This window comes from Prionailurus bengalensis, chromosome X (assembly GCF_016509475.1).
Source record: "Prionailurus bengalensis isolate Pbe53 chromosome X, Fcat_Pben_1.1_paternal_pri, whole genome shotgun sequence".
Classification (NCBI taxonomy): Eukaryota; Metazoa; Chordata; class Mammalia; order Carnivora; family Felidae; genus Prionailurus; species Prionailurus bengalensis.
Genome location: NC_057361.1, coordinates 70409517 through 70423144, shown reverse-complemented (window position 1 = coordinate 70423144; position 13628 = coordinate 70409517). Strand labels below are relative to the sequence as shown.

General features: G+C 36.6%; 1 protein-coding gene across 1 annotated transcript in view; it reads left to right on the top strand.

The window, feature by feature from the left end:
• Positions 1-13628, top strand: part of HDX (highly divergent homeobox) — a 195185-nt gene that overhangs the window by 38980 nt on the left and 142577 nt on the right. Inside the window, exon 3 of the mRNA XM_043569679.1 lies at positions 365-1477. Within this exon, the coding sequence (XP_043425614.1) occupies positions 365-1477 (1113 nt within the window). The remainder of the gene's footprint in view (positions 1-364; positions 1478-13628) is intronic.

Genomic DNA, 13628 nt, shown 5'->3' with positions numbered 1-13628 from the left:
GATTGTTTTTAGGATAAATTCCCAGAAATGGATTTACTACAAAAGGGATGTAAACATTTTTAGGGTTCTTGCTACAGGTTAATTGAATGGGTTTTGAGGACAGAAGCAGTAATATAATTCTATTATCAAAGTTCTTAGATAGTTATTGAGTGCAAGTTCTTGAACATGTCTGACCACATACTTTATTTATTTTTTACTTTTTTGACCTTATACTTCAGTTACTTTTTCTTTTATTGCATATTTTTGTTTGAAAAATTTATAGGCTTTATTTCTATGACAATGAGAACACAATTTATCACATTGAAAGTTTTTTTTTCTTTTTTTGTTAAAAACATTTCTATAATATCATTTTTTATCCTTACAGACGTGGGTTGGCAATAAGAGAAGAAAAATGAGTAGTAAGAATTCTGAATCAGGAGCAACAACAGGAACTCTTCCCAGTACCTCTTTGGCAGCTCCGGACATTACAGTCAGAAATGTAGTTAACATCACTCGACCGTCAAGCCAACAGTCTTCTTGGACATCTGCCAATAATGATGACATTGTAACTGATGCATACAGTCCAGCAAGTTCATCAAGTAGACAAGGGACAACCAAACATTCAGATACACAAATTACAGAAGCACATAAAATTCCTATTCAGAAAACTGCCAGTAAAAATGATACTGAGTTTCAGTTGCACATTCCTGTTCAAAGACAAGTAGCACACTGTAAAAATGCTTCTCTGCTCTTAGGTGAAAAAACAATTATCTTGTCAAGACAGACAAGTGTGCTAAATGCTGGAAATTCAGTATACAGTCACACAAAGAAAAACTATGGAAGCTCTTCAATGCAGGCCTCTGAGATGATGGTACCTCAAAAGCCATCTATGTGCCACCGACCTTGCAAAATTGAACCAGTTGGAATTCAGAGGTCATATAAGCCTGAACACATGAGTCTAGCATCACAAAACTTATGTGGGCAAAAGCCACCTATTAGAGACCCTTACTGTAGAACGCAAAACTTGGAAATCCGTGAAGTATTTTCATTGGCTGTTAGTGATTACCCCCAGAGAATTCTGGGAGGAAATGCCCCACAGAAGCCTAGTTCAGCAGAAGGAACTTGTTTGTCCATTGCAATGGAGACTGGAGATGCTGATGATGAGTATGCCAAAGAAGAAGAGTTGGCATTGATGGGAGCACAGATACCAAGCTACTCAAGATTTTATGAAAGTGGCAGATCCCTTGGAGCAGAGAACCAAAGTACAGTACTTCCTGGACCAGGAAGAAATATGCCAAATTCACAAATGGTGAATATTAGAGACTTGGCAGACAATGTACTCTATCAAAGCAGAGACTACCATTTAACACCACGGACCTCATTGCATTCAGTAGCTACTACGATGTACAGTAATACAAATCCATCACGGAGTAATTTTTCTTCACATTTCGCATCATCAAACCAATTGAAGTTATCACAAAACCAAAACAATTACCAGGTAATGTATACATTCATTTTATAAAATTTTTAAAAAGCTTTTTTTGGTGTAAAAACCTGTGTTTGATATCCAGTTAAACATGAAACCTGGGTCACTTAACTCATACTGTGTTTTTTTGTGTTTTTTTTTTGTTTCTTTGTTTTATTCTTTTTAATGTTCATTTAATTTTGAGAGACAGAGACAGAGCAAGAGTGGGGGAGTAGCAGAGAAAGGGAGAAACAGAATCCAAATCAGGCTCCAGGTTCTTAACTGTCAGCGCATAGCCCAATGTGGGGCTCGAAAACACAAACTGCAAGATCATGACCTGAGCAAGTCCGCTGCTTAACTGACTGAGCCACCCAGGTGCCCCATCACTTAACTCACACTTTGAAGTAATTTGAGATTTTTTGCTTCAAATTGGTAGTTTGAGGTCAACTATTTGCTGAATGTTATGCTGTCTTTGTCATGTTTAAATTGCTTAGTTTTTTTCCCATGGAATATAATCATGGAAGCTTTCTCCTGACATTTAAAATGATTTTGTTCAGGAATTATTAGTCTTATGGGAAGCATGGCATTTCCCATTACTAAAATAAGACTAAATTGACTAGGTTCATCCACTTGAACATAGATTATTCCTGTGATGGTTTTTACTTGCAGTTTTGGAAGCTGTCAATAGATGAGTGGTGGTTTCCATGCATAACTGGCAAAGCAAATCAATCATTTCCCCAAGAGATGATGGCTGAGAAGTCACAGTATGCAGTAACTCTGCCAACTACTTTTTCTAAAAGTAAATACTTTATTAAAACATCAAGTGGAATATTGATCAAGTTTTAAAAATGTTTATAAAGAAGAGACATTCAGATTTAAATGTAAAGCAACTTCAAACCTGTGTAAAAATAGGTGTTATTTCTACACTGCTTCACATATTCAGTTGTTTAGATATGCTTCAAATAATCTCAAAAGAGAGGTGAAAGCCCACCTCAGAACATCTCTTAAGACCAAGATTTCTCTGAAAAACATGTTTCTGTGAATTTGAATAGCAGGACATGGATGTTTGCTATTTGTCCTTGCTAATAAATAGCTAGACACTTTGATTTTTTCAACCACAGTATTTAAGTATAATCTGGACTTAAGGGGCATCTGGGTGGCTCAGTTGGTTAAGCCTCTGATTTCAGCTCAGGTCATGATCTCGAAGTTTGTGGGTTTGGCCCTACCTTGGGCTTTCTGCTGTCAGCACAGAGCCTGCTTTGGATCCTCTGTCTCCCTCTCTCTCTGCCCCTCTCCCATTTGTGTTCTTTCTTTCTCTCTCTCTCTGTCAAAAATAAATAATACAAAAAAATTAAAAAATCTGGACTTAACGTGCTTCCAGGCTATTCTCAACCAATATAAGGAACCAAATTCTCTTAACTCCCTCCATCTTATAGCTCCCTGCTTCAAAATGAAAAGCAGTAACAGAGTATAGGCAGAATCTCTCTGGCACCTAGCCCTAACAGAAGAGGACTCTGTCATCATCATTAGTATTCATTTACTATTGAGAATCTACACATTTTTCTGTGTTGTTCTTTCCTAAAACATGCTTAAAGTAACAATGAATCATACTATTAAGATCCTCACACAAACCAGTTTTAATTTACCTTCTCTTTTGTACTTCTTTACCCCATTAGTGTTGTTCTTAATAATAGCCATAACAATAACATTTACCATCTGTTGAGCGTCTTCCACATACCAGGCATCATCAGTCACCTTATATACCTGATCTCATTGAATCTTCTGGACATATAGGCCACTCTGAACATATAGGTAATTTATATCTATTTTGGTAACTTGCCCAGGATCACACAGCTAGTATGTACATGACAGAACCAGGATCCCAAGTAAGAAATATATCATGTGGTTATTTTTTTTCTGTTTTACCACACAGCCTAATGATTTCAACTGTGTAGAGTATTTGGAAGCCTGAAAGTGCAGTTTAATTTTTATTTTTTCATAAACCAACAACTTCCTTAAAAATAAGTTAACCTATGTTTTACCTTAAACTTTTTTTTCCATCTTGAAATTTATTTTTATTTGTTTATTTTTTTTATGAAATTTATTGACAAATTGGTTTCCATACAACACCCAGTGCTCATCCCAAAAGGTGCCCTCCTCAATACCCATCACCCACCCTCTCATCCCTCCCACCCCCCATCAACCCTCAGTTTGTTCTCAGTTTATAACACTCTCTTATGCTTTGGCTCTCTCCCATTCTAACCTCTTTTTTATTTTTTTTCCTTCCCCTCCCCCATGGGTTCCTGTTAAGTTTCTCAGGATCCACATAAGAGTGAAACCATACGGTATCTGTCTTTCTCTGTATGGCTTATTTCACTTAGCATCACACTCTCCAGTTCCATCCATGTTGCTACAAAAGGCCATATTTCATTCTTTCTCATTGCCACGTAATATTCCATTGTGTATATAAACCACAATTTCTTTATCCATTCATCAGTTGATGGACATTTAGGCTCTTTCCACAATTTGGCTATTGTTGAGAGTGCTGCTATGAACATTGGGGTACAAGTGCTCCTATGCATCAGTACTCCTGTATCCCTTGGATAAATTCCTAGCAGTGCTATTGCTGGGTCATAGGGTAGGTCTATTTTTAATTTTCTGAGGAACCTCCACACTGCTTTCCAGAGCGGCTGCACCAATTTGCATTCCCACCAACAGTGCAACAGGGTTCCCGTTTCTCCACATCCTCTCCATACCTTAAACTTTTTTAATGTTTATTTATTTTTGAGAGAGAGAGAAAGAGAGAGTGTGAGTGGGGGAGGGTCAGAGAGAGAAGGAGACACAGAATCTGAAGCAGGCTCCAGGCTCCAAGCTGTCAGCACAGAGCCTGATGCGGGGCTCAAACTCACAGACCACAAGATCATGACCTGAGCCGAAGTTGGACACTTAACTGACTGAGCCACCCAGGTGCCCCATATATTTTACCTTTTTACAATCTATATATTTTTTCCTGACAGAACACTTAAAATTAAATTTATTTTATATAAAAGAACCTCTTAAAAGGAAAAAGCTTAGCAACTTTTTGGAATAGTAATCTCTTTAAAGAAAGGCAGTCTGACAACAATGAAGAGCATCGGCTTAGAGCCTGATAGGCCTGGATTCAAATCTAGGTTCTGCCACTTTCTACTTGGGAGGACTCAGGCAAGTGGCATAACTTCTCTGTTTAACAGTTTCCTCATTTATATAATGTGGTTAGTAACATATGTTTCACAGGAAAGCTGTGACATGATTATGTCACAATCAGTGCAAAGCTACTTTTACATTCCCTGGCACATAAACTGTCTTATACATATGACATTGTAGTTGGAAAATTATTGAAACTCTGGTAGCCCAGGTCTCCTTTATATTCAAATAAAATATTTCAAAAGCCCACAATTATCACAGCGTAGTTGAAGAATAAATACCTGTAGTGCTGACTGAAAGAAGACTGAAGATTACCCATCAACTTTACCATAATGTGTGTACACTTATTAATATTATACCACACTTCCTCCAACTTGACCTTAGATTGTATGGGAAAGAGTGTTTGCAGAGAACCTTGGGGCATTGTTTTGCCCCTCCTTTCTCTTAGTTGAGATTTGGGGAAATCAAAGCAGCCTGGGGAAGTGTAGTCCATGAAAATGTCTTAGTCCATTTGGGCTTCTATAACAAACATACGATTGACTGGGAGGACTAAACAACAAACATTTATTTCTCACAGTTATGGTGGCTAGGAAGCCCAAGATCAAGGTGCTGACCAGCCCTTTGTCATAAATGACTGTCTTCTCACTGTGTCCACATATGGAAGAAGGGGCAAGGGAGTTCTCTAGGTTCTCTATTATAAGGACATTAATCCCATTTATGAAGGCTCAATTCTCATGACCTAATCACCTCTCAAAAGCCCATCCTCCAAACACCATCACACTGGTGATTAGGTTTCAACATATTAATTCAACTATGACACAAGCATTCAGTCCATGGTAGTTATTCTCTAAAATTTAGAAGAAGTTCTTTTACCAAGATATATTACTGTTAGGTGAGGACTTAGAAAAATAGAATCTATGGCCATATTGGCAACTTCCTAGCTGTGAAACTATAAGCAAGCAATTCTCATTAGTTTCTGACTTTAGGACTGTATAACAGATATATGCCTCTTCTTCCTGTTACACCAGGTATCTTCAAGCTGAGGTCTTCCTGCAAGAAGGTCTAGTTCCAAGCTATCTAGGTGAATGAGAGCAAACTGAGGGAATCCTAGAGGATGCTGAAAAGTTGAAATCAGATCTGTTTTGGAACCTTTTGGGAATGCCATATTAAGATTTGAAGTGGTAGTAAGGAAACTGTCAGGGGGTGCCTATATCAGGATACTATAGTTTAGTTTTTTTTTTCTTTAGAGGACAATTTATTTCATTTTATGTAAACCTTATTTTTTGATAGTTTCAAGTTTTTATTTAATATTATTTTTTAAATTTACATCCAAATTAGTTAGCATACAGTGCATCATTAGGGAAATACAAATAAAAACCACAATGAGATACCACCTTACTCCTGTCAGAATGGCTAACATTAACAACTCAGGTAACAACAGATGTTGGCGAGGATGCGGAGAAAGAGGATCTCTTTTGCATTGTTGCTGGGAATGCGAGCTGGTGCATCCACTCTGGAAAACAGTATGGAGGGTCCTCAAAAAATTAAAAATATAACTACCCTATGATCCAGCAATTGCACTACTTGGTATGTATCCATGGGATACAGGTATGCTGTTTCGAAGGGACACATGCACCCCAATGTTTATAGCAGCACTATCGATGATAGTCATTTTTTAATTTAACTTCCAGTTAGTTAACATACAGCGTAATATTAGTTTCAGCTGTAGAACTTACTGATTGATCATTTATATACAACACCCAATAACCACCACCACATGTGCCCTCCTCAATACCCATTGGCAACTTAACCCATTCCCCCACCAACCTCCACTGCAGCAACCCTAAGTTTATTCTCTATAGTTAAGAAACTATTTTATGGTTTCCTTCATTCCTTTTTCCCCCATGTTGATTTGTTTTTTTTCTTAAATTCCACATGAGTGAAATCATATGCTATTATTTGTCCTTCACTGACTAACTTATTTCCCTTAGCATAATGTTCTCTAGCTCCATCCATGTCATTGCAAATGGCAATATTTCATTCTTTTTTATAGTTGAGGAATATTCCCTTGTATGTATATACCACACCTTCTTTATCCATTCATCAGTCAATGGACATTTGGGCTTTATTCATAATTTGGCTACTGTTGATAATGCTGCTATAAATAATGGGGTAAATGTACCCCTTCAAATCCATATTTTTGTATCCTTTGGGTAAATATCTAATAGTGCAATTGCTGGATATTAGAGTAATTCTATTTTTAACTTTTTGAGGAACTCCCATACTGCTTTCCAGACTTCCTGCATCAGTTTGCATGGCCACCAGCAGTGTAAGAGGGTTCCCCTTTCTCCACATCCTTGCCAACACCTGTTGTTTCCTAAGTTGTTAATTTTAGCCATTCTGACAAGTGTGAGAAGGTATCTCCTTGTAGTTTTGCTTTCTATTTCTCTGATGATGAGTGATCATGTGTCTGTTGGCCATATGGATGACTTCTTTGAAAAAAAAAGTCTATTCATGTCTTCTGTCAATTGTTGACTGGATTAAATGTTTTTGGTTGTTCATTTTTATATATTCTTTATATATTTTGGTTACTAACCCTTTATCAGATGTGTCATTTGCAAATATCTTCTCCAATTCTGTAGGTTGCCTTTTAGTTTTGCTGATTGTTTCCTTAGCTGTGCAGAAGCTTCTTGTCCTAATGAAGTCTCAATAGTTCGTGTTTTCTTTTGTTTCCCTTGACTCAGGAGATGTATCTAGTAAGAGGTTGCTATTGCTGATGGGAAAGAAGTTACTGCCTGTGTTCTCCTCTAGGATTTTGATGGTTTCCTGTCTCACATTTAGGTCTTTCATCTATTTTGAATTTATTATTGTGTACAGTGTAAGAAAGTGGTCCAGTTTCATTCTTTTGCATGTTGCTGTCAAGTTTTCCCAACACCATTTGTTGAAGAGAATGTCTTTTTTCATTGGATATTCTTTCCTGCTTTGTTGAATATTAATTGACCATTTAGCTGTGGGTTCATTTTGGGTTTTCTGTTCTGTTCTATTGATCTAGATGTCTGTTTTTGTGCCATTACCATAGTGTCTTGATCACTACAGCTTTGTAATATAAATTGGTCCTGGCATTGTCATGATTTTAGCTTTGCTTTTCTTTTTCAAGTTTACTTTAGCTATTTGAAATCTTTTTTAGTTCCATACAAATTTTAGGATTGTTTGTTATAGCTCTGTGAAAAATGCTAGTGTTATTTTGGTAGGGATTATATTATGTGTGTAGATTGCTTTGGGTAGTGTAGACATTTTCATAGCATTTGTTCTTCCAATCCATGAGCATGGAATCCTTTTCCATTTCTTTGTGTCATCTTCAATTTCTTTCTGGATTGTTTTATACTTTCCAGAGTACAGATGTTTTAACTATTGAGGTAGGCTTATTCCTAGGTATCTTTTGTTTTGGGTGCAGCTGTAAATAGGATCAATTCCTGAGTTTGTGTTTCTGCTGCTTCATTATTGATATATAGATGCAACAGATTTCTATATGTTTCTATATGTTGATGTTGTATCCTATGACATGACTGAATTCATGTATCATTTCTAGAAAATTTTGGTGGGGTCTTTTACATTTTCTATATAGAGTATCATGTCATATCCGAGTAGTTAAGTTTAACTTCCTCCTTTCCAATTGGATGCCTTTTATTTCTTGTTGTCTGTTTGTTGTGGCTAGGACTTCCAGTATTATGTTACATAACAGTCGTGCAAGTGGGCATCCCTGTCTTGTTCCCGACTTTAGAGGAAAAGCTCTCAGTTTCTCCCCCATTGAGGATGATATTATCTGTGTGTTTGTGGTATATGAGATTTATTACATTATGTTCTCTCTAAGCCTACTTTGTTGAGATTTTTTATCATAAACGGATACTGTATTTTGTCAAATGCTTTTTCTGCATCTATTGAGATGATCATATGATGCTTATACTTTCTGTTCTTTATGTGGTGTATCATGTTGATTGATTTGTGATTATTGAGCCACCCTTTCAGTGGAGCAATAAGTCCCACTAGATTGTGGTTTATTATTTTTTAAATGGATTGTTCTATTTGGTTTGCTAGTATTTTATTGAGAATTTTTCCATACATGTCGATCTGGAATATTGGCCTGTTCTTCTCTTTTTTAGTGGAGTCTTTATATATTTTTGTTATCAAGGTAATGCTGGCCTCATAGAATGAATTTGGAATTTTTCCTTCAATTCCTAGGCATTTTTTGGAATAATTTGAGAAGAATAGTTAAGTCTTCTTTAGATGTTTGGTAGAGTTCGCCTGTGATAGCTATTTGGCCCTGTACTTTTGTTTGTTGGGACATTTGGAGTTACTGATTCAATTTCTTTGCTGGTTATCAGTCTATTAAAATTTTCTATTTCTTCCTGTTTCAGTTTTGTAGTTCATATGTTTCTAGGAATTTATTTATTTCTTCCATGTTTTGCAATATGTTTGCATATAGTTTTTCATAATACTCTCTTTTAATTGTTTACATTTCTGTGGTGTTGGTTATTTCTCCTTTCTCATCAGTGAATTTATTTTTTTTAGTCTTTTCTCATTTCCTTTTGATAAGTCTGGCTAGAGGTTTATCAATTTTATTAACTTTTTGAAAGAACCAGCACCTGGTTTTATCAATCTATTCTTTTGTTTGTTTGTTTTTGTAAAATTTATTTCTACTCTAATCATTATTATTTCCCTCTTTTTCCACCTGTAGACATTGTTCGCTATACTTTTTCTAGCTCTTCTAGGTGTAAGATTAGGTTGTTTATTTGAGATTTTTCTTGCTTCTTGAGGTAGGCCTATTGCTATATACTTCCCACTGAGGACCACTTTTACTTTATCCCAAAGGTTTTTGACCTTTGTGTTTTCATTTTCATTTGTTTACACTGTTGGTGGGAACACAAACTGGTGCAGCCACTCTGGAAAACAGTATGGAGGTTCCTAAAAAATTAAACATAGAACTACCTTATCATCCAGGTATTGCACTTCTACCCAATTCAGTGATACATGTACCCCAATGTTTATAGCAGCATTATCAACCATAACCAAATTATGGAAAGAGCCCAAATGTCCATTGTATGATGAATGGATAAAGAAGTGATATGTATATATACAGTGAAATATTAGTTAGCCTTAAATAAAGAATGAAATTTTTCCATTTTTACCTACTTGGATGGAACTAGAGAGTATTATGCTGAGCGAAATAAATCAGTCAGAGAAAGACAAATACCATGTGATTTCACTGGTATGTGGAATTTAAGAAACAAAACAAACAGTAATAGGGGGGAAAAAGGAGAGACCATACCTAGAAACAGACTCTTAACTATAGAGAGCAAACTGATGATTACCAGATGGGAGATGGGTGGGGATTGGGTTAAATAGGTGATGGGGATTAAGGAGGGCACTTGTGATGAGCCCTGGGTGTTTATGTAAGTGTTGAATCACTAAGTTGTACACTTGAAACTAATATTATACTGTGTGTTAACTAACTGGATTTTTAATAAAAACTTAAATATAAAGTCCACAACTATTAATGTGTTTATGTTTATGTTTATTTTGTCTTTTAGTTCTTTTAGTTTTTACTTTATATATTTAGGTCCTCTGATGTTGGATACATAAACATTTAGAATTGTTATATTGTCTTGATGGATTTGACCCCCTTATCATTGTATAATGTCCTTCTTTGTCTCTTTTTCACCTGTTTAGATTAGTTTAATTTGTCTGATATAAGTATAGAGATTTCTGCTTTGTTTTACAATGTGCTTGAAATATTTTTCTGTGTCTTCATATAGAGTCTTTGCATGTCTTTTAGCCTAAAGCGAGTGTCTTGTAGGCAGCATATTATTGGCTCATGTTTGTTTTTTTTTCCATCCATTCAGGTAATCTGTTTCTTTTACATTTACTTCTCCCATCAAGTTTTAGGTTATAGATGCTGTAGTTTACATGATTTTTATATTGTGTAACCAATCACAAGTTTTGGCACTTATAGTTATTTTTTACTTTGTTCTTTTAACTTTTAAAGTATAGGTGTAAGCAAGTTATGCACCACCATTTCCATATTACAGAGTCTAACTTTATTTATATTTACTATATATAGTATTTGGTTGTTTTACTACCATATATTTACAATTACCTGTGAGTTTTATTCTACCTTTATATGTTTGTATGGTATTAGCATATTTTTAATATTATTAGTAGAACTCCCTTTAACATTTCTTGTAAGGCAGGTCTAGTAGTGGTGAACTCCCTCAGCTTTTGTTTATTCAAGAAAATATTTCTGAAGGACAGCTTTGCTAGGTATAGATTCTTGGTTGACAGGTTTTTTTGTTAATATTTTGAATCTATAATTCCATTATCTTCTGTCCTGAAAAGTTTCTTTTGAGATATCTGCTTATAGTCTTATAGTGGCTCCCTTGTATGTAACTTCTTTCTTCTTTCTTGCTGCTTTCAAAACCTTTCTTTGTCTGACTTTTGACGGCTTAGTTACAATGTATCTTAGTATAATCCTACTCAGGTTCAAACTATTTTGGGTCCTTTTGGCCTCATGGATATGTCATGTTAATTTTACTCCCCAGGTATGGGAGGTTTTCAGCCATTTTTGCTTCAAATATACTTTCTATACTATTCTCTTTCTGGCATTCTCATAACGTGGATATTGTTTTTTAATTGTGTCCCATAAATTCCATGGACTTTCTTCCCTCCTTTTTATTCTTTTTTTCTTTTTGATCCTGTGACTATGTAATTTCAAATGGTCTATCTTCTAGGTCTCTTCTTCTTTTTTCTGCATGATTGGGTCTGCTTTTGAAGCTCTCCATTGAATTGTTCAATTTAGTCATTGTCTTTTTCAGATCTATGCTTTCTAGTGTTTTTCTTTGTTTTTCCAATGGTTTCTATTTCTTTGTTGAACTTCTCTTTTTGTTTATGCATTACTTCCCAAATTTCATTTTTTTGTGTGTGTATTCTTGTAGTTTACTTCACTAGTTCACTTTAAAGGGATTGTTCTAAATTCTTTTTATGAATGTTCATAGATCTCCATTTATTTAGGGCCAGTTTTTGAAATTTTATTATGTTTTCTTTGGTGGTGTCATGTTTAATGATTTTCATGATCCTTGATTGTTTATTTGGTGCCTGTGCATTTGAGTAAGCAGTCTCCTCTTCCAGACTTTATAGGTTCTCTTTGGCAGAGACGGTTCTTCACCAGTCAGCTCACTTTCGGTTTCTGAATATGCCTGTTGGCAATGTCCTTGAGAATGTGGAGCTTGCTATCAGGATCTATTTTGGGGCAAGGTTACTGTGAGCTCTGAGTTCGCTGGGCTTCCCCTGGCTGAGAACAGTTGAATAGGACTGCTGGCTTGATTCTGTGTACAAGCAAGGCTGTAGGTTGTGTTCCACAGTTGCCTGGGTTCCCTGGACAGGCTGTATGGATGGTTAAGTCTGAGTACTATATTCAGTAATAGATGATACTTTGAAATGGTTCAGTATAACAGAATAGACCCCAGAGTCTTCATGTCTCCTTGTTTGTAGATTTAAATCAGGCAAGAGCGGGTACTGAATTCCCTAGCCAGATAAGGTTACCAGTTTTACTTTTGCATGGAAAGCCATGGGCTTCTGCTCTCTAAGTGCCACTTCAAGCAAGGTTGTTGGATGAACTGTTCAGCTTTCAATGTGCTCATTAGGTTCCCTGGTTGGTAAGGGTGAAGGCTGTATTCAGCCATGGAATGGGCTACAAATTTGCTTCTGTGGGTAGAACAAGAGAGTTATTTTCAAGACTGGAAAGGCTTTTTGGTTTTGGTCTTGACTCAAGTCAAACCATACCACCCAGCTACCTGACTGAATGGGGTCACTGGCTGTGCTCTGTGGATGATCAGGTTTTCCTGCCAGAGTCTGCACTCAAGTATTGCTGGGGTATGCAGCTCTCCAGGTGTTTCAGCCAGGCTTTCTTGTCAGTTGGGACTGGGAGCTACACTTAGCAGTAGGCATGGTCAGAAGTAGCTCCACTGCTGAGCATACAGGATGACCAGCCCCCAGAAGCTTCCTGTGTATTCCCAGTCAGGGTCTCTGGTCTAAGGGTCTGGAGCCATGCTCATCAATGAAAGGGGTTATTAATTAGCTCCTCTACCTGGGCAGCTTGACTCCAAACTTGGAAAAGCTCTTTATTCATGGTCTTGATTCAAGTTGACTTACTATCCAAGTTCCCTAACTGAACAATGCCACTGGCTTTGCTCTGTGGATGATGAGCTTTGCCTGCCACACTCTGATCTAGTGCTGCTGAGTTGTGCAGCTTCAAGGTGTTCTGGCTAACCTTTTCTGGTTAGGTATGGCTGGGAGCTACATTCAGCAGTGGGTTTGGCTATGACTCAGCCACCCTGCCTGGGTGGAGACAAACCAGACTGTAGGGTTAGAAAGCTCTTCATTCAAAGACCTGAATCAGACAGACTTGTACCTTGCTGAATTCCCTGGTCAGACTGCACAACCATGTTGGCTCTGCAGATAAGCCAATCCACTGGGTGGGACTACTACTTGGGCATTGCAGTTAGGACTTTGGTCTGCCAAATCTGAGTGCTGGTTGGTGTCAGCCCCTGTGTGTAATGAGTCAGTTTTGCTGCTTTCAAGATTCCTTGTATGTGTCTTTTGACAGTTTCATTATAATGTATCTTCATGTGAATGTCTTTGAATTTATCCTAGTTACAGTTTGTTGAGCTTTATGGATTTGTATGTCAATGACTCCTCAGTTTTGGGAAGTTTTCAGATATTATTTATTCAAATAATTTATCTTCCTCTTTCTTTTTACTTTTCCTTTTGGGGCTTCTAATAATACACATATTGCTCTGCTTGTTAATGTCTCATAAGTTTCTTTAGGCCCTGCTTATCTTTTTTTCATTCTTTTTACTTTTTGCTCCTCAAACTTGATAATATCAAATTACGTTTGTTCAAGTTTACTTATTCTTTCTTCTACTTATTCCAGTCTTCTGTCAAACTC